This window comes from Zalophus californianus, chromosome 4 (genome assembly GCF_009762305.2).
Source record: "Zalophus californianus isolate mZalCal1 chromosome 4, mZalCal1.pri.v2, whole genome shotgun sequence".
Classification (NCBI taxonomy): domain Eukaryota; kingdom Metazoa; phylum Chordata; class Mammalia; order Carnivora; family Otariidae; genus Zalophus; species Zalophus californianus.
In genome coordinates this window covers 21246880-21268991 of record NC_045598.1, presented here as the reverse complement: position 1 = coordinate 21268991, position 22112 = coordinate 21246880, and the positions used below count along the sequence as shown (strand labels likewise).

The following is a 22112-nucleotide window of genomic DNA, read 5'->3' as shown; positions in this document are numbered from 1 at the left end:
TAGAAGAAATTGTATCTCAAAATTTTAAAGAGAGAACAACTTATATATATATGCCAAAAATAAGGGTAACTACTATGAAGGGATAAAAATATGACTCTTAAGGGCACCTGGGTGGCTCAGTTGGTTGAGCGACTGCCTTCGGCTCGGGTCATGATCCTGGAGTCCCGGGATCGAGTCCCATATTGGGCTCCCTGCTCGGCGGGGAGCCTGCTTCTCCCTCTGACCCTCTTCCCTCTTGTGCTGTCTCTCATTCTCTCTCTCAAATAAATAAAATCTTTAAAAAAAAATATGACTCTTAAAATGAAAAATAAAAAGTTTTTTTTTTAAAAAAGGGATTTATAAGGTGTTGTTTGAAAAAGGGAAAAAGAAAAATTCAAAAAAAAGTTAAAAAAATTAACTTTGAAAAACTAATGAATTATGGTAAAAAAGCCATGAATTCTATGTGCAGTATTCCCCTAGCGCTGGAGTTCTCCCGTTCTCCTTGATCAGCAAACTTGGTCTTGGCTTGCTGGCTGGTCGTGCTGATCTTCTGGGGGAGGGGCCTGTCGCCGTGGTTTCCAAACGTCTTTGCTGGAGGCGGAATTGCCCCGCCCTTGTCGGTCTGGGCTAAGCAAGCTGCTGGGGTTTGCTCTCAGGAGCTTTTGTTCCCTGCAAGCTCTCGGTACAGCTTTGGAGGACCAGGGTGAAAATGGTGGCCTCCCAATCTCCGCCCGGAGGAGCTGAGAACTCAGGGCCCCGCTCCTCAGTGCGCCCCCAGAGAAAAGCAGTCACTCCCGTTTCCCCAGTCTCCGGCCGCACTCCGTGCTCACCCGGCCTGTGATCGAGCGTTTCTATGTCTTGCACCCGACCCCGTGTGGAGTCTCCAAACCCAGCAGATCCCTGCGGTGCGCTTCCGCACCGCTCCTCCCGGGGGAGGGAGGGGAGTCTCCCCAGCTCTGCCACTTGTTGGGTCCCTGCTGGAGGAGCAGTAGCCCGACTGGGCTGTGGATCATAGTTTATGGCAACCCCGAGCTGAGAGCCCGCACCTCGGCTCCGTCTCTGCAGCCGGCTTCCCCGCTCTGATACCCGGGAGCTCTGCCGCACTAAGGCACCCCCGGTCTTTCTGTTACCCTGAGGGTCCTGAGACCACACTGTCCCGCGAGGATTCCACCCCCAGCTTAGCCACTGGAGTGACGTCCCTCAGCGGAGCCGGCTTCTAAAAGTTCTGATTTTGTGCTCCGCGGCTCTATCACTTGCCAGAAGCGGCCAACGGAGGCCCCCTCCCCCGCCGTCTATCCTCCCGAATATCGCCTCAGATTCACTTCTCTGCACGTCCTACCTTCCAGAAAGTGGTCGCTTTTCTGTTCAGAGTGTTGTTACTATTCTTATCTTCGGTCTCCTGTTGAGTTCGTAGGAATTCAGAATGGTTTGATCCCTATTCAGCTGAATTCCTGAGACCAGACAAAATCCAGGTCTCCTACTCCTCCGCCATCTTGCTCCGCCCCCCTCACACAATTTATTTTTAACCTTAGAGAAAAACTCTAGGAGTTATTATTTTAACAAAAGTAAAATTCAGGAACAGAGCAGTTATGCAAACTGTCGTCCAAAATGCCACTGTTAATATAAACAGACATTTGTTCTCTTAGCTCGTCCCAGATATTTCCAGTATGACCACCAATAAGAATGATGCTTATCATAAAACCAATTTTTAAAGGAATTTCTTAGAAAATAAACGAAAGGTCTAAAATCAAGAAAAGTTGGCTATTTGGGACAGAGACATTTCTACCACTCCTCAAACTAAACCTACAACAAAAATACTCAAGGTCCAGTGTTTCATGAGAAACACAAATTACTAAAGAACCTTTAACCCATCCTGGGGGCATTATTAGCAATATAAATCTAGGTTTCATCACCATGTACTGTCTATCTATATCTTTTTTAAAAGATTTTATTTATTTGAGAGAGAAAAAGAGAAAAGAGAGAATGTGGGGAGGCAAGGGGAGAGAGGACCTCAAGCCGACTCCCTGCTTAGCATGGAAACCAACTTGAAGCTGGACCCCAGGACCATGAGATCATGACCTGAGCTGAAATCAAGAGTTGGACGCTTAACTGACTGAGCCACACAGATGACTCTATTTATATCTTTAAGGTAATTAGGCAGTCCCTAGTTTTTCCTATTTCCCCATGTTCTCCAAATTCTCTTGATACAAGACAAATACAACAAAAAACTCTCCTTAAAGAAATCACCACTGGGGAAAGAGGGGCAGGAAAAAAATCACCACTAAACTGTTCAAAGAACACAGATATGAAAAGGAAATATATAGCTATACAAGCAAGTTTTGTTTTAATAATTTCCTTAAGTACAAGTCATGCTGAATAATGACATAAAATTCCAGTAACACAAATCTTTGTGTATGTATAAAAACATTTCTTCATTCTGCCTCACACTGACAGTTCTTAACCTCCTCTTTGAGAGTTGAAACTGTATCTTACTCATTTTTTTCTCCTTTATGGCAGCTAGGGCAGTGTGCCAACAAAAATTTATTGAATGAATTAACAAATCAGTCCATCCAACCTTTTCATCTTCTGGTAAAATGAGGGTATACAGGGAGTATGAAAATAAATGACCAAGAAAATCTAATTGAACTTCACTGTAACCAATGTTAAGCCGCCTTGGATATATTATGAGATTAAAACCAGAACTAAACAAGCACACCTCTTTGGCCAAGCTCCACCTAGCAAGAATGTCTTTTCTTGGGTGCTACTTCTTTCATTATTTCAGACATAATAAGGACTCTTGCTATTCAAACCTTTTGATAATTGAGCTCTAAACTGAAAAAGGAAGAGATTGACCTCTGGGGGCTGGGGATGGGAAATGGACAAAAGAAAGCAGCTAGACCCACCTGTTTTATAGCATTTAAATTACTTGGGGAGATCAAAGAGGAAAAACAGAAGATATAGAATCGTGAAAGGAAATTTAAACATGAAATTTCAAAATATTTAAATAGTCAAGTCAAATGTAATATTTCATCTTATACAGCAGAAAAACGGAAAGCTGTAGCTACAGACTACAATCTGATGTCATTCTGGCTACTAACAGAAAAACACTGGTTTGATGAGGAAAAAAACAAAACAAATCTTCAGTAAGGAACTGAAAGCCATTGGTACCATTCCACAAACAATCCATTACATTGCTATCACCTTCTTGTAATGGAAGCCTCCATTATGGGGGTGTGTGTGTGTGTGTGTGTGTGTGTGTGTGTGTGTGTGTGTGTGTGTGTGTGTGTGTGTGTGTGTGTGTGTGTGTGTGTGTGTGTGTGTGTGTGTGTATGCACACATGCATGTGTTCTGTGTGTGTGTGTGTGTGTGTGTGTGTGTGTGTGTATGCACACATGCATGTGTTCTGGACTCCACTGATGTTCAAACAGCAATCTTGTAAATACTATACTTTTTTCAGTCAAGTCAAAGCTCTATCATGAAAGGTCATTTCTTTTAAAGTAAACTCTACCCCCAACATGAGGCTCAAACTCACGACCCTGATATCAAGAGTCTCATGCTCTACTGACTGAGCCAGCCAGGGGCTCCATGAAAGGTCATTTTTTTTAAAAGATTTTATTTATTTATTTGAAAGACAGAGAATGAGAGAGAGAGAGAGAGAGCACATGAGAGGGGAGAGGGTCAGAGGGAGAAGCGGACTCACCGCTGAGCAGGGATCCCGATGTGGGACTTGATCCTGGAACTCCAGGAACATGACCTGAGCCGAAGGCAGTCGCCCAACCAACTGAGCCACTCAGATGCCCTGAAAGGTCATTTTTAACATGACAGAACTCTGATCAACCCAAGAAGACAACCACTGAGGCCATTTTGAAATTTATGTTTTCCTTCCTAATGAGAAACGTTTATACTAGTTTCATTATCAACTTTTAAATCCCATTGATCATACTTAGTCTGAATTTGAAAGAAAGTTGAGGAAATACATTTTTTAAATTAAAGATATTTACTTATCACTTAATATTAAAACATAAAAATTTTAAAAAACTTAAAGGCTTTTTTTGTTTAATACAAATAATACTTTTAAATGGGAATATGTCATAATCACTGTGCTGTGCACACTGCTCTTTATCAAGGTTATTCCTTTAGATAATAACAAAGAAAAGCTTGAAAAAGTAGAATAATAAAGGGATATTATTTTAGGGCATCTGGGTGGCTCAGATGGTTAAGCGTCTGCCTTTGGCTCAGGTCATGATCCCAGGGTCCTGGGATCAAGTCCCGCATCGGGCTCCCTGCTAGGCGGGGAGCCTGCTTCTCCCTCTGCCTCTGCCTCTCTCTCTCTCTCTCTGACTCTCATGAATAAAAAAAAAAAAAGGATATTATTTTAGATCTTAAAATATGACCATTATTATATTATATCATATTATAAAATATGACCATTATAGGGATATTATTTTAGATCTTAAAATATGACCATTATTATATTATTATTATTAAAATATGACCATTATGGCTCAGTTGGTTGAGCGTCCAGCTCTTGGTTTCAGCTCAGGTCATGATCTCAAGGTTGTGGGATTGAGCCCTGCTTCAGGCTCCCTGCTTCAGGCTCCTCTGCTCCTTCCCCCGCTCATGCACTCTCTCTCTGAAAAAAATAAATCTTTAAAAAAATAAATAAATAATGTAGAATTGGTGTAAAAACTGACAGGTGGGGGCCTCCTGGGTGGCTCAGTTGTGGAGTGTCTGCCTTTGGCTCAGGTCATGATCCCAGGGTCCTGGGATCGAGTCCTGCATCCACTGGGCTCCCTGCTCAGGCGGAAGCCTGCTTCTCCCTCTCCCACTCCCCCTGCTTGTGATCCCTCTGTCGCTGTCTCTCTCTCTGTCAAATAAATAAATAAAATCTAAAAACAAAAACAAAAAAACACACAAAAAAACCTGACAGGTGTTTAACAGAACAGAACATACAGTCCAAAAAATACACTTGAGATCTTATAAACCCTTGTTTGACTGATATAGCATCATAAATCAGCAAAAAGGACAGTTTCTTAACTACTTAACTTGAATTTTTTTCTAAGTTATATTTCATACACTTGCCAAATATCACAAGCAAATATAAATTCACTTCAATTATTAGAACTGCATTAGATCTATACGGTAAATTTAGTAATACATGGCACTAATAATTTTTCCCATTTCTTTTTCTTTTTAAGATTTATTTATTTGAGAGAGAGAAAGAGAGCGTATGGGGGTGTGGGGGAGTGGAATAGGGAGAGAATCTCAAGCAGATGCCCCCCTAAGTGCAGAGTCGGACGCTGATCTTACCACCCTGAGATCATGACCTGAGCCAAAATCAAGTCAGAGGCTTAACCGAGACCCCCAGGCACCCCAATTTTTCCCATTTCTTGACACAATGCATCTGTTCATTCCTCTATATCAAATCATTCTTAGGTATCTCATAATTTGGGTTGTTACTGTAAATGACTTTTAATCCCTGTAGTTTTTTGATATAATTTATTATACATACATTTAAAATGATTCATTTTTGAACAATTTTTTTGCATTTAGTCAGCTATTTTATTGGACTCTTTTTCAGCTGATTCTCTTAGGAGTATTTTTCTGAAGAGAATAATATTGTCCGACAAATATATAATTAACTTATTCATTACTGGGACTATACCTCTGGATGAATGTTTGTCTTTTTTTTTTTTCAAGATTTTATTTATTTATTTGACAGAGAGAGAGAGAGAGTGAGCACAAGCAGGGGGAGTGGCAGGCAGAGGGAGAAGCAGGCTCCCCACAGAGCAGGGGGAGCCCGATGAGGGGCTCGATCCCAGGACCCCAGGATCATGACCTGAGCCGAAGGCAGTCGCCCAACCAACTGAGCCACCCAGGCGCCCCAATGTTTGTCTTAACTACACTAAGAACTCCCAAAATAATGTTAAATAAGGTAACAGTGGGCTTGTTGAGCAGGCTGTCTTGTTCTTACTCTAGTGGACATTTCTTCAGTATTTCACTATAAGTGTGGTATTCAGACAGCCATTCTTTATCATGTTTAAGAAGTATGTAAACATATTGTAAAAGAAAAAAAGCAATGAAAAGGATATATACAACAGTATGCTATGGGTCGTCACTGGGCTGTGGTGGTCAAAAGAAATTGTACCTAATTTTTATTAAATGTGTCTTAATGCTACCAACTTAAATCAATTTAGTAGCAATATAGGTGCTTTTTGTTTTAAAAAAAAAAATCCCAGGGCACCTGGGTGGCTCAGTCGTTAGGCGTCTGCCTTTGGCTCCGGTCATGGTCCCAGGGTCCTGGGATTGAGCCCTGCATCAGGCTCCCTGCTCGGCGGGAAGCCTGCTTCTCCCTCTCCCACTCTCCCTGCTTGTGTTCCCTCTCTCGCTGTCTCTCTCTCTCTGTGTCAAATAAATAAATAAAATCTTAAAAATAAATAAATAAAATAAAAAATAAATTTAAAAAAATCCCATTCTCAGTATAAAAAAAGTTTTTTGCTGGAATAGTTGAATTTTATCAAAAATTTTTGTCATCTCCAGAAATGAGCAATTATTTTCCTCCTGTTTTTTGACTAATATACTAATGTGTTATTATTCATAGATTCCTTCATATCCTTGGTTCCATTTTGATATAGCATTCTTGGTCATATTCCTTTAATATACTGAGATATTTGACATATCAAATGGGGAAAAAAAGCAGTTCTGAATTCGTATGTTAGAAATGTATAACTATACAGGTGCAGCGGTTGGTTGGCGCAGTCAACGATTAAGCATCCAACTCTTGATTTTGGCTCAGGTCATGATCTCAGGGTCATGAGATCAAGTCTAGTGCCAAGCCCTGCGTTGGACTCCACACTCAATGCCATGTCTGCTTAATATTCTCCCTTCCTCGGCCCCTCCTGCTTGTGCTTTCTCTCTCTCTCTCAAATAAATATATAAATCTTAAAAAAATGTATCACTATACAGGTAATTGCTCTCGAAAAGATCATGGAAGCAGATATATCAGAATGGCATCAACGGTAATCAGTGGTTATCACTAGGCATAAGAGTTTCTTCTTTACATCACTTTATATTTTCTAATTTTCCTGGAAGAAATATGTGTTGTTTTTGTAATCAGAAAAAAATAAAATGATTTGTTGGATTTAATCTCCAAGTACTTTATATAGCTTTTCCAGAACTGTATTCATTGAGATAGAACAAGTGTCACTTTTATTTTTTATAGGTCTTATTTGAGAGAGAGAGAGAGAGAGAGCACACAAGTGCGTGGAGGGACAGAGGGAGAAGCAGATTCCCTGATGAGTAGGGAACCTGAGAAGGGGCTTGATCCCAGGTTCCTGAGATCATGACCTGAGCTGAAGGCAGACGCTTAACCGACTGAGCCCCCAGCCACCCGTCACTTTTATTTTTGTACTATCTTTGTCAGCTTATAATTATCAAGATCTTGTGAACTTTATAAAATAGATGGATATATTTTCTATCTTTTTTTCTCTCCTGTGGTTGATACAGCATTCTTTTTTTGTTTGTTTTGTTAGTTTGTTTTTTGATATAGCATTCTAATTATTTGCTTCCTCACACTAACAATGAAATTATCATTAAACCCACTGAGCTTAGATACATTTTAACATTTCTTCCATGAGATCTTTATTTCTTGAGTCACCCTGGTTAATTATATTTTCCTAGAAAACTGCCCATTTCTTTTCTTTTCTTTTTTTTTAATCAGAGAAAGAGTGAGCATAAGCAGGGGAAGCGGCAGGCAGAGGGAGAAGCAGGCTCCCTGCTGAGCAGGGAGCCTGATGCGGGACTCTATCCCAGGACCTTAGGATCATGACCAAAGGCAGATGCTTAAACAACTGAGCCACCCAGGCGTCCTGAAAATTGCCCATTTCATCAGGAATTCAACAAAAGTGCCAAAGTAATTTAGCAGAGGACAGAGAGTATTTTCAACATTGTACCATATCCAAGATTAACTCAAAGAGGATCACTGACCTAAATGAAAAACCCGAAGACATCTTGAAGAAAAAACAGAGAAATATCTGTGACACTGGGTTGAGCACAGATTTCTTAGAAGACAAAGAGCACTGGGGCGTCTGGGTGGCTCAGTTGGTTAAGCATCTGCCTTTGGTTCAGGTCGTGATCCTAAGGTCCTGGGATCAAGCCCCGCATCAGGCTCCTTGCTCAAGCGGGGAGCCTGCTTCTTCTCCCTCTCCCTGCTGCTCTCTCTCTCTCTGACAAATAAATAAAATCTTAAAAAAAAAAAAAAAAAGAAAAAGAGCCCTAACCATAAAATAAAAAATTGGATTTTATCAAATTAAAAACTTTTGCTAATCAGACTAGCCACAGGCAAGGAAAAAACACATGCATAACATATATCTCATAAAGAACTTGCATATGGACTATGTAAAGAACTTTCACAACTCATTAATATGCCCATTTTTAAAAAGAGGAAAAGATCTCAACAGATATTTCATCAAAGATATGGATGGCACCTAAATACACAAGTTAGTCAGCATCATTAGTCATGGGGGAACTACGTATTAAAGCCATTATGAGATATAACTACACTCCTATTAGAATGACCAAAATCCAAAACACTGATAATATCAAATGATGGTGAGGATGTGGAGCACTAGGAAGGCTCATTCACTGCTGGTGGGAATGCAAAATGGAACAGTCTCTTTGGAATACAATTTGGCAGTTTCTTATAAAACGAAACATACTCTTACAGAATGTTCCAACAATTGCACTCCTTTGTATTTACCCAAATAATTGAAAACTTTTAAAGGTGCCTGGGTGGCTCAGTCAGTTAAGCGTCTGCCTTTGGCCATGGTCATGATCCTAGGGTCCTGGGATCGAGCCCCACGTTGAGCTCCCTGCTCAGTGGGGAGCCTGCTTCTCCCTCTCCCACTGCCCCTCTCCCCCACTTGTGTTCTCCCTCACTCGCTCTGCTCTTTCTCAAATAAATACATTGAAAATTATGTGCACACAGAAACCTGCACACACATTTACAGCAGCTTTATTCATAACTGCCATAACTTGGAAACAACCAAGATTCCCTTCAGTAGGTGAATGAATGAACTGCGGTACATCCGAACAATGGAATAGTATTCAGCGATAAAAAGAAAGGAGCTATCAGGCTATGAAAAGACATGGAGGAACCTTAAATACGTATCACTGAGCCAAAGAAGTCAATCTCAAAAGGCTATGTATGATTCCAATTATATGACATTCTGGAAAAAGTATGAAAGGAATGAACTACTAATACATACAACAGCATGTATGAATCTCAACAGCATTATGCTAAGTGAAAAAAAACCCAGAAAAAGCTATGTGTTGTACAATTTTGTTTACATAACATTATAGAAAAAGGGACAGAATTCAGGTCCAAGTGGTTGCCAGGGGCTGAGGGTGGAGGGAAGAGACTGATATTATTTAAAAAGATAAGCAGGGTAGTTTTTGGGTGAAGGAAATACCCTATTATCCTGATTGTAGTATAGGTTATACAATCTTACCTGTTTGTCAAAAAAAAGGAATATACACCTAAAAAGGGTAACTTTTATTGTATATAAATGATCTCAACCACACACAGGTTAAAAAAAAAAAAGGAATCCTATGGAGTACCTTGTAACTGGTTAACCCAGATTGAAAGCTACATAAGAACAGGGATCAGGGGCACCTGGCTGGCTCAGTCGGTAGAGCATGGGACTCTGGATCTTGGGGTCTTGAGTTTGAGCACCCAGTTGAGAGGAGAGAGGCTCAGTGGATTAAGCATCTGACTGTAGCTCAGGTCATGATCTCAGAGTCCTGGAACCGGCCCCATGTCAGGCTCTGCACTCAGCAGTGAGTCTGCTTGTCCCTCTGCCCCTGCCCCTGCTCGTGCTCTCTTGCTCCGCTCCCCTCAAATAAATAAATAAAATTTAAAAAAAAGAACAGGGATCATATCTTATTCATGTTTTTACCCTTAGTGCCAAAGACAGTACAGCTATTATATATTTACTATGTGTTTGGCACCATGTTATAAACATTACAAGCATTAACTCATTTAATTCTTAGAGCAACTTGTGGAAAAGGTAAAATCCGTATCCTTACTTTACAGATAAATTGAAGTTCAACAAGTAACTGTATTGCCTAAAAGGACACAGACAAGAAATGGCAGAACTGGGATCTGAAATCAAGTTTTTCTGACTCTGGAGCTTGAGGGCTGAACTGTTAGGACATGCCGCCTTGCTGATTTTGCTCAGTGTTTACTGAACAAATGACCGGATAAGGAACAAGTCAGCTGTGTTGCAGTTTGACAGGGTAGGCTGAATCTAGTTCATGAGAACAAAATGTCTTATATTTTAGGGTGCCTGGGTGGCTCAGTTGGTTAAGCAACTGCCTTCAGCTCAGGTCATGATCCTGGAGTCCCTGGATCGAGTCCCGCATCGGGCTCCCTGCTCGGTAGGGAGTCTGCTTCTCCCTCTGACCCTAAACCCTCTCATGTGCTCTCTCTCATTCTCTCTCTCTCAAATAAATAAAATCTTTAAAAAAACAAAACAAAACAAAACAAAAAAAACAAAATGTCTTATATTTTAAAAGGCCACGTTATTATACAGAGATATAACATGGTTATTTGAGGTATAGCCATTAAGCTGTGCATGTAAAATGACCATTATAGTATTTAATTCCCTTTAACAAAACCTTTTTATTGTCTTTTACCTCCTTTAAGAAATTAGTTTTATACATTTTATTTTTAACACTGAGAAATATAAGGAAGAAACAAAAATGTCATTAACACTACAGCCCAGATAAAATCCCTGTTTCCATTTTGAAAAATAAAGGTAACACATGTATATAGTTAGAAGATGCAAACCATACAGGAAGATACAAAATGATAAGTGAAGCCATCCATCTCTCCTATTACTTCCTTTTAAAATTTTAAGAATCACTGCCTATGCAGTGTCCATGACACACTGCTAAGAGCTCAGTATGCAGAAGTAAATTCAGATGGAAACCAGTCTACACATTTAGCCAACTTCAAACTTGCTATGATGTTCTAGGTGCAAGGAGTAGTCAGAAGGGATGAAAAGTGGTGCGAGGATATGGGAGATAGTCCAGAATGTCAGCATCACTACTGGCTTTTTCAGGCTTGCATTACCACTATGGTTCATCTTTTTCTACTGACGGAAAAAAAAAATTACACGGTATCTGTGCTATTAAAGTTGATAGAAGATGGGCTTCTGCGCCCTCTATTTCCCTTAAGATTGGTGATTCTACTTTTTTTTTCTAAAGATTTTATTTATTTGACAGAGAGAGAGAGAGAGACAGCGAGAGAGGGAACACAAGCAGGGGGAGTGGGAGAGGGAGAAGCAGGCTTCCCGCTGAGCAGGGAGCCCGATGTGGGGCTCGATCCCAGGACCCTGGGATCATGACCCGAGCTGAAGGCATATGCTTAATGACTGAGCCACCCAAGCGTCCCTCTACTTTTTTTTTTTAATTTATTTATTTTACTTATTTCTTTGGAAGAGAGAGAGCAAGAGAGCACAAGCAGTGGGAGTGGAAGAGGGAGAGGGAGAAACAGGTCCCCTGTTGAGCAAGGAGCCCAATACAGGGCTCGATCCCAGGACCCTGGGATCATGACCTGAAAAGGCAGTCGCTTAACCAACTGAGCCACCCAGGCGCCCCCCTCTACTTTTTTTAAATAAAAATTTTATTTATTTATTTGAGAGAGAGAGAGAGAGAGAGAGAGCGTGAGCTGGAGGGACAGGGAGAGAATCTGAAGCAGACTCCACACTGAGCACAGAGCCTGACTCGGGGCTCAATCTCAAGACCATAAGATCATGACCCCAGGGCGCCTGGGTGGCTCAGTTGGTTGGGCAACCGCCTTTGGCTCAGGTCATGATCCTGGAGTTCTGGGATCAAGTCCCACATCGGGCTCCCTGCTCAGCAGGGAGTCTGCTTCTCCCTCTGACCCTCTCCCCTCTCATGCTCTATCTCATTCCCTCTCTCAAATAAATAAATAAAATCTTTAAAAAAAAAAAAGATCACGACCCCAGCTGAAACCAAGAGACAGCCATTTAATCGACTGAGCCACCCCCACACCACTGGTAATTCTATTTTATGCAGAAAATTTAAAACCATGGTAAGAAATACATACAAATATGTATTGTGTGCTTACTCTTGGGCAGTGGGATATAACAGTAGGAAGATCTTGCCCTCCATAAGTTTATAGTCCTAACAGGAAAGGAAGATAATATATGTTTATAATAATGCTTTTTAAAATTTCTATTCAAAACCACAGGAAAAAAATAGAACTAATATCATTTTTGGCATAGTTTAATTCCAGAGGAATTCATCTCCTACTCCCTAAGGATCCCAAAACTAATTAAGTTCATATTTTGGTCTTCATTCTTAAAGCAGAGGGAGTGAAGGACTGTGTTATTAACACATTTTGAGCTTCAAGTGGTAAAAACATGATAGCATCACAAAATGTTTACCGACGAGCTTTTTTTTTTTTTTAAAGATTTTATTTTATTTTTTTAAGAAATCTCTACACCCAATGTGGGCTCGAACTCACAACCCCAAGATCAAGAGTCACATGCTCCACTGACTCAGCCAGCCAGGTATCCTGTTTTCCCATGAACTTTGAAGTTAAGTGCATTAGCTTTGAGCATGGCTCCTTAATAAATGTCCTTGAATATCTAGGGAAAACCCCATTATAACACAATAATGATTTATAAATTCAGATATAGAATAGGAAGAAAATAATTTTTGTTTAGATATAGCTTCTCTTTTCTACTTCAACACACCGCTTCTCATATTCCCTATGTGATACAAATTTTAATCCAAAGGAGATATTACCTTGTAAATCTGTTCCTAAAATACCATGCGTGAATAAAGCCTTTGCAACTAGCTTCAAATTCAGGATTCATACTAATAATCTATCTCATTAAATAATTATTTCATCAAGCACATACCAAAAAAAATATTTTTCAACAAATTGTGTTCACTTCTATGGAAGGGAGGGTGTATAGAAACTTAATAAAGTTGTCAGAAGATTTTGGGAAGGCAATTTAGCATATAGATCCTTTCCTACCCCAAAAACCTTTAGGAGCTTCATATGACAGGGTTTCAGTTCCTTTTCTTTCCGTACGTCCCCATAAACAGATGATAAGGGCGGAAGAAAGAAAGCAGAAGCAATAATGAGCCATTTTTAAAAGAGTGGGGTATGAAGTATCACAGTAGCATAAACTATACACACATCTTCTCTGGACCCTTCCTTCCTCTAGCACTTAATGTACAGTGTAGTCATTACTCCCCCACCCCACTATCTCCGCTACAAATTATTAATAGATTAATAATACTTTCATTGAATTCTACCAGGTACCTTTGAAACTGAGGATGAAAGGGAAGGAAATAAAATAAAGAGAATCAGGGTAAAAACTGTTTGATTCCTTTATCAACTTTCCCCACTCCATGACTTTGAATGTCCACCCCACACCAACACTGGCAGAATTCAAGAGGTCTGATTCTTGGAAGGGATAAAACAATTGGTTTCTGGACTGGGGACACAAAAGGCAGTTGATGGTGGGAACACAGCACTAAAAACTGAGGGGAATTAGGGAACCATGTGCACAATAGTGCTGAGCGGAGCAAACCACCCCCCCAAATCCTCTTCATCCCTTACCATCTAGACATCTAGTCAGTGATGGAAAATCTGCTCCTACTGACATGGGGCTTTTTCCTCAACAAGACGGGCAAGAAGTTCACCCTACAGAAAGGCCCAGAGGTAATCAGCCTATGCGTTTAAAGCTTCTAATTTAAAGCTTCCCATTCTTAATCACGAGCAGACAGTTAATTATTATGAGACATCAGAGGAAAACTCTAACATAAAACAGATCAAAACAAACATAGAAAAGCAACTTTAGGGGAAATGGGACTATGCAAGGCAAAGAAAGTTTGCTGAAACAATAAAAGGATACTATGAAAGAAACATTCCCCGAATAAAAGAGACCTCCCAGAAATTCAGAACATAAAGAGTAGAAAAGAAAATTTTAATTGAGGATAAAGATGAAGAAATCCTCCAGGAGGCAGAGCTAAAGGAAAAAGAGGTGAGAACCAGGAAACTTCTGGGAGGCCCAGCACTGAGAAGCACCTGGCCGTCAAAAAAGAAGACACAGGATTGAGCTGAGCCCCCAGGTGAGTAGTGCTATCCAGGAGGACATCTGTGCACCACATCCAGAGAGACATCTGTCCAGACTGGAACAGTGACCCAAGAGACAAACTAAAGGCTGCCATCACTATGATCTCTGCTGCCATTTATCCTCTTTTTAAAATTTTTTTTTTAAGATTTTTATTTATTTGTCAGAGAGAGAGAGAGAGCACAAGCAGGGGGAGCGGCTGGCAGAGCAGGCAGAGGGAGAAGCAGACTCCTTGCTGAGCAAGGAGCCCGATATGGGACTCGATCCCAGGACCCCGGGATCATGACCTGAGCTGAGGGCAGATGCTTAACTGACTGAGCCACCCAGGCATCCCTATCCTCCTTTTGAATATAAGAATGTAGTGCCTAGGTGAGCCTGGTCTTCAGCTTATCTTGACTAAGTGCTGATAAATTTCTTCTCAAAATACTCAGCTGCCGGGGTGCCTGGGTGGCTCAGTCATTAAGCGTTTGCCTTCGGCTCAGGTCATGATCCCAAGGTCCTGGGATGGAGCCCCACATCGGGCTCCCTGCTCCGCGGGAAGCCTGCTTCTCCCTCCCACTCCCCCTGCTTGTGTTCCCTCTCTTGCTGTCTCTCTCTCTGTCAAATAAAAAAATAAAAATCTTAAAAAAAAAAAAATACTCAGCTGCCTAATGAGCTCAGAACACTCATTTCATCTCACAGAAGTGTTCTTTAACCAACTCCTGAAAGCTATAGGTGGGTCATGGTCAACTTGGGAGAAATCACAGAAATCAGAACTGCTCACTCCCTCTGACCATACTTCTGCTACATGTCCAAGACTGGGTCCACACTGGAGCCCTGCCCAATACAATTTCCAGGACAAGTCTTGACTTTGCCCAAAGTTGCTTTTTTTCCATAGAATAGACTCTTTAAACCTCAGGAAATGGAAGCAAGTATGGTCCTCTGATGCCTGGAGATCCCTGAGATCCTTCCAGGAGTCTAAGAGGTACAGTTATATACTTACTTAGTAATACTAAAGGATTATTCGCCGTTTTCAGTGTTGACACTGTACCAATGGTGCAAAAGCAATGGTGAGCGAAACTGCTGGTACCTTAACACAAATCAAGGCAGCAGCACCAAACTGTAATAGGACTCATGGTCTTCACCATTACGTTACTGCAGTTAAAAACAATGCCAGTTTTAAGAATGTCCTTGACAAAGCTGTAAAAATTGCTAGTTTTAATAAATCTCAATGCTTCAGTACATGTCCTTTTATTATTCTGTGTAAGGAAATGGTAAGTATGCACATAACATATACTGAAATATAAACAGTTACCTTTAGTAAAAGTACTTGTGTGGTTGAGTTGCAACCTCAACTAGCCAGGTTTTTTTCATGAAATACCATTTTTACTTGAATAACAAACTATATTATTCAAGCTTAGATATTTGACAGATATTTTCTCAAAATTGAACAAAAGTGAATCTATCACTATGAAGAAAACTGACAGTACTTGCTACCAGTGATATGTCAGGCTTTCAAAAAGAAAATTGTAATTTTGGAAGACATATTCACCAGAGTGAGTCTGACAGCTTCTCAATATTTAAGACTTTTCCAATGAGACCAGTGGTCGTATTAACAAAGGTGATATTAAAATATTATATAATGAAATGTGTAAATATCTGTCCACACAGGAAAGGTCCCAGAGGTCTTAGGTCTGTCCCTCCGAAACTTGATGGGTCGAAATCCCTCACTTTTATTTTCAGAATACAACAAATAATTCTTTTTCAAACTATCTACGTAACTGTCAGCTAATCTAACTATAACAGAATTATCACCCTATCTTAAAGGAACGCCATCTTCTCAGAAACAAACTTATTTTACATTCAGAATTCTATTCTTTGTCCAGTGGTATCAAATGGACTATAAACTAGCAAATATTATTATATGTTGGTTTTGTAACTAAAAAAACTCCACTTTTCTCTAGAATCCACATTATGAATATAAATGTTAATCAAGTTACAGATTCCAAGATTTAAAGTATAAGAGGAAAAAAATCTCACTAGCACAGAACACAACCTTCTCATACTAGCGATCAAAAGCACATTTCCATTTATATTTCAGTTGACTACTGACAAACCATAACTTCCATAGCAACTCTCTCTTTGGTATTCTCTAGTAAATTTAATTAAATTTAATGATAAATTTAATTAATTAGATTCGATTAAACTTAGGTTATGCTTAAGTTAGGTGAGGTAAGGAGGTCAGAGAGAAAAAATAAGTCTCCAGTAAACACATTTGGAGCAGTCAAATGTTACTCTAGTTTGTCATATGTACATGTTCTTTAGGATTTGTCACCAGGCAACCAAAATCAACTCGATTTACTAAACTGTTTACTAAACCGTTCGTAAGTAATTAACTTGGTAATAAAACTTAAGATCAAAGTACTGACTGCCCTCTAGTGTTCACACTGAGGATTATGCTGATGAACTTACAAAGTACCTTGGCGGGAGAGGGGAAACCCACCGAGGTCCTAAAGAAGCAAAATTTAAGGTCATTAAAAGCAGAGGAGAAATTTGGACCTTGCCAAGTTTTCAGCCATTTTCCCAAAGCAAGACAACAGCTGTTAACCTGAGCTATCTAATTACTTGTACCGGTAGCCCAAGTGTCTGACCTGTCACCTAGAGTAACTGGGCATGAGCAGAATGTAACATTGGTTACATTTTTACGGTACTTCAACTTACACTGGCATAAAACGAGATTCAGACTTCTTTACATTTGGCAAAGAATCACAAAATGCTTGAATCAAAATCTTATTCCAGCATGCTGAGGTTAAACACGGAAAACGGCCTCTGGTCCCCTTCTTTGCTTTTGCATATTTTAAATGCCTATTTTAAACTTTAAGTACGTCCTAACTAGTCTTCCTAGTCTGTAATATGATTTTTTTGGAAAACACCCCACAAATATCATCTACTAAGAAAAATGCAGGTGATACTCACCAAATGGATCTTCCATGCCACAATTAACCAGTTTTGGGAGGTGGAGTATAGTTTCTAAAAAGAGAAAAAGGTAAATTATATACTTAAAACATAAAATCCATCACCTTTTATGTTTTTTTTAAACCAATTCAGTAACACTGATTATAATTTAAAACTGGAACATTATAGAAATATATAACTTATTAAGTGAGAACATTACCAACTGGGATTTGTTTTAAGACAGTTCAAATATAGATATATAGTATAAAAATATCATGAAACATTTAAGGCTAATTTTCATTTTTTTTAAAAGATTTTATTTATTTATTTGAGAGAGAGAATGAGATAGAGAGAGCATGAGAGGGGGTAGGGTCAGAGGGAGAAGCAGACTCCCTGCTGAGCTGGGAGCCCATGCGGGACTCGATCCCAGGAGCCTGGGATCATGACCTGAGCCGAAGGCAGTCACTTAACCAACTGAGCCACCCAGGCGCCCAAAGCTAATTTTCATTTTAAAATATATTATTCTCAGCTTACTCAAGTAAGTTCCTTTTCCAATCCCCATCTTGAATTTACTAGAGTGTAAGGAAACAGGAAAATTTTTATGTAAATTTTATGTAAAAACAAACAACAGCCCCCTCCAACAAAACTCACACCTGAGATGGGTTTGCCTAAAGAACGCAGAAGTTATTTTAGATATAGTAAGTTGTCAGTTTAGAATGCTCAAGTATGAAAATAAAACAAAAAAATGTTTCCCTGCCCCTTAATCAGACTAGGGTCAGTCTGCCCAATCTTGCTTCCTATTTCTCTTGCGGTTTGGATCCCAAGGGCATTCCCTAATAAACAGTCTGAATTGCTAAACTTTAATTGAGTCTGCTTTTCAGAGAACACAACCTACCAGCAGTTGGTGCCAGGAGTGATCTGAGAAAATTGAGAGTATAAAGGGGTTTTGGAGTTGAATTGCTCACAGACTAGATGGCAGTGAGGATCCCGCATCACTGGTGAGAGATGTAACACAGATAATCCTGGTACAGGGTGCTGGCCCAATTCTTAAACTTTCACCAGTGGTGAATAGTGGTGGTCTGCGTGTGGAAGGGAATGCTCTAGTTGACTGAATGTATCAGGCACTTGAAGAGTACTGCACATGTGGGCCCTCCTTCTGGTCATTTCCTCAGTTCCTGAGTATATCACTGAAACAGATATACCTGGAATTAGTGAAATCCCTATTTTGAGTTGTTAGGCTGTGGTATGAGTTATCACACTGGGGAAGGCTAGGTAGAAGAAACTAAAGCTGCTCCAGCCCACCTGCCAAGATAATAAATAACAAAACAAAACAATGTTGTACCCCAGGGTCAAGGGAGGGGGGTTGGGAGAAATTAGTGCAATACTCCTGGAGGATGCAGAATTCACTAGTGTGGTCCCTGAAGAAATCAGACAAATCCTGGAGGTAGGCAGCAGATTACCACAAACTGAATCTAGTATTAGCTGCAACTGGAGCTGCCATGCCAGATGTATGTTTGCTAGAGCAGATTAATAGGCCCTGGAGCACAGTATGCAGCCAATGACTGGAGGAATAAGCTCTTTTTTTAATTTTATTTCTATAAGTAAATAGGATCAGAAACAATTCACATTCACATGGACAGATTACAGCATACACTTATATATAGGACTATGTTAATTTTGCAACCTTCTTGCATAATATAGTCCTAAAAGACATGGATCATCTGGACTTTCTGCACATCACAGTGACCAACTAGATAGATAGATATGTATATATATATATACACATATATATTTAAAGATTTATTATTTATGAGAGAGGGAGGGGCAGAGGGAGACGGAGAGACTCCCTGCTGAGCGTGGAGCCCGACACAGGACTTGATCCCACGACCCTGAGATCATGACCTGAGGCAAAATCAAGAGTTGGAAGCTTAACCGACTGAGCCACCCAGGCGCCCCTCAGTAACCTACTATATTAATAACATCTTGCTAATTGGGCCATATGAGCAAGAGGTGGATAGCACACTGAAGGCCTTGTCAGGAGACATGTACTCCAGAGAGTGAGAGAGAAATATCTCAAAGATTCAGGAACTTATTACATCAGTAAAATTTTTATGGGCCCAGTAGTGAGGGCCTGATAAGACATGCCATTCAAGTAAAGGCAACCAAGTAAGTAACTGCATCTTGCATTTCCCACAATTAAGAGGGAACCATACCACCTGAGAATCTGAGAATACTGCTATGGCTTCTAAACCAGGTGACATAAAAAGGTGCATTTCGAGAGTAGCTCATAACAGGAAAGGACTCTGCAGGCCTAGGTGGTGATATTAACAACCTGGCAGATCCTATGGTATTATGGCAAGACCCAGTGGGAGAATCACTACACAGACCTCTGGGGTTCTGGAGCAAGGCCATGCCTTTTGTAGTGGAAAATCAAATGCCTTCTCCATAACACTCCTGGCATGATACTATATCCTAGTAGATATGGAGCACCTGACCACGGGACACAAAGTGGCCGTTTATCTAGAATCACCCATCATGACCCAAGTTATAATGTTTGGTGGACCCAGTAACAATCCAACATAAGATGAAAATGATCAACCAAGATCAAGCACAAATAGGATCAGAGGTCACAAGCTTGAGTGGAGAGCCCCAACCATCATATCACCCACAAGTGCCCCTCCCTCAGCATATACCTTTTTGGCCATATGGGGGGCCCTATCACCGGTTGACAAAGAAAAAACCCTCACATTTTTCATAGATGGCTGTATGTGGTACAAGTCAAAAATGGACAGGCGCCAGCTACAGCCTCACTCAGCGGGTGGCACTGAAGACAGTGGTAAAGGAAAACCCTTCCCAATGGGCAGAGCTTTAGGCAGTACACCTGACTGTCTACTTTGTATAAACAAAGAAGTGGTTTGACAACTCATAGGTAAATGTCGTAACATGCTGGTCAGGGGGCTTAAAAGTAGAAAGACTGGAATACTGGGGCAAGGAGGTCTTAGGATAGAGGCATGCAGGAGGGCTATAGGAGTGGGTACAACATGTGATCTTTGTATCACACATCAACATTCATCAGAGAACATCTACCATTGAAACAGGCACTAAACAACCATGTAGACAATGACTCAACCAGTTTCTGTCAGCCATCTTTTGTCATGGCTTCCCCAGTGCTGACAAAATGGGCACATGAAAGAAGGTGGTCATGGTGGCAGGGATATATACCATGCATGGACAATGGCATGAACTCCCACTTATCAAGGATGCTCCAGTTACTGATGCAGCCAAAAGTTCAAATGGCCAGCAACAGAAGTAAACACTAAGCTCCAATATGGCACCACCTTTAAGGAAACCACTTGATGGCAAGGTGACTGACTATATTGGCCCCTTCCACCTTGAAAAGGTGAACAATTTATTCTGAAAGGAATAGGGACATATTCTGGGTGTAGGTTTGCCTTTCCTGCCCTCTGGAACATCACTACACGAGAGTTTAGGAAAGGTTTAATCTACCAGTAAGCATCATCCCACACAATATCATTTCATTACAGTAAGTGCAAGATAGGTCCCAGGACCATGGGATCTACTGGTGGTATCATATATAGCATCATCTAGAAGCTCCTAACCTAAAAGAGCATTGAAATGGCCTGATGAAGGCACAGCTGAGCATCAACTCAATGTAATATTTTGTAAGAACAGAATGCCGACCTCCAGGATGCAATATATACCCCAAATCAAAGACCTTCATATGCTATATCTTCAAAAGGAAAAATACATGGATATAGGAAAATGGGGGGTACAAACACAATATACCCTGTTTATCATCAAATCCCAAAGACCCACCTGGGGAACATGTGTGTCTTATCCCTGCAACTCTGGGTTCTGCAAAGTTCAAGATTTTGGTCACCAGGGCACCTGGGTGGCTCAGTTGGTTAAGCAACTGCCTTCGGCTCAGGTCATGATCCTGGAGTCCCGGGATTGAGTCCCACATCGGGGTCCCTGCTCAGCGGGGAGTCTGCTTCTCCCTCTGACCCTCTTCCCTCTTGTGCTCTCTCTCATTCTCTCTCTCTCTCAAATAAATAAATAAAATCTTTAAAAAAAAAAAAAAGATTTTGGTCACCAAAAGAGAACACTTCCATAAGAGACAAAAGAATCCTGACGGGGGGAGGGGAACGAATCCCTAGAGACTATAAGCTATGGCTGTCACCTGGGCATTTTCAAGTTCTTGTATCTAGGGATCAGCAGGTAAAGGAGGAATTACCATCTTGGCAGGGGTAACGGATCCTTATTATTAGAAAGAAGTAGGATTGCTGTTCCACAAAGGGACAGTGACAATATATCTGGAACCCAGATGATCTACTTGGATGCCTACTGGTACTCCCTTTCCCAATTCTGAGAGTACAGTAAGCAGACAAATTGGACACTCTGGCCTGAGTAAAGCATGGTAGCTAGTGGTTCAGATCCCTCAGGAATGAGGGTTTGGGTCACACCACCAAGTAAGCCATCAAGACTGGCAGAGATGGGGGGGCACCTGGGTGTCTCAGTCGGTTAAATGGCTGATTTTTTAAAGGTAATTTTTTTTAAAAGATTTTATTTACTTGACAGAGAGAGACACAGTGAAAGAAGGAACACAGCAGGGGGAGTGGGAGAGGGAGAAGTAGGCTTCCCGCGGAGCAGGGAGCCCGACGTGGGGCTTGATCCCAGGACCCCGGGACCATGACCTGAGCCTAAGGCAGACACTTAATGACTGAGCCACCCAGGCACCCCAAAGGTAATTTTTTAAAAGATTTACTTATTTATCTGAGAGAGTGCGTGCATGTACAGGGGAGGGGCACAGAGAGAGGGAGAGAGAATTCTCAAGCAGACTCCCCAATGAGTGCAGAGTACAACACAGGTTGAGCCCCAGAACCCTGAGATCATGACCTGAGCCAAAATCAAGAGTCGGCTACCCAACCGACTGAGCCATCCAGGCACTGCAAGCATCCGACTCTTGATCTCAGCTCATGTCTTGATCTCAGGGTTGTGGGT

The 22112-nt window shown here is 40.8% G+C and overlaps 1 protein-coding gene across 16 annotated transcripts in view; it reads right to left on the bottom strand.

Annotated features, from left to right (window-relative positions):
- Positions 1 to 22112, bottom strand: part of LOC113908040 (mediator of RNA polymerase II transcription subunit 18) — a 149204-nt gene that overhangs the window by 67793 nt on the left and 59299 nt on the right. For 14 of the 16 annotated variants that reach the window (XM_027567978.2, XM_027567987.2, XM_027567964.2 and 11 more), the window contains one exon: positions 17112 to 17165. In XM_027567978.2, coding sequence (XP_027423779.1) covers positions 17112 to 17165 — 54 coding nt within the window. Of the gene's footprint in view, positions 1 to 17111; positions 17166 to 22112 lie in introns of those variants that run through there. The other 2 variants (XM_027568065.2, XM_027568073.2) reach the window with 2 other exon arrangements.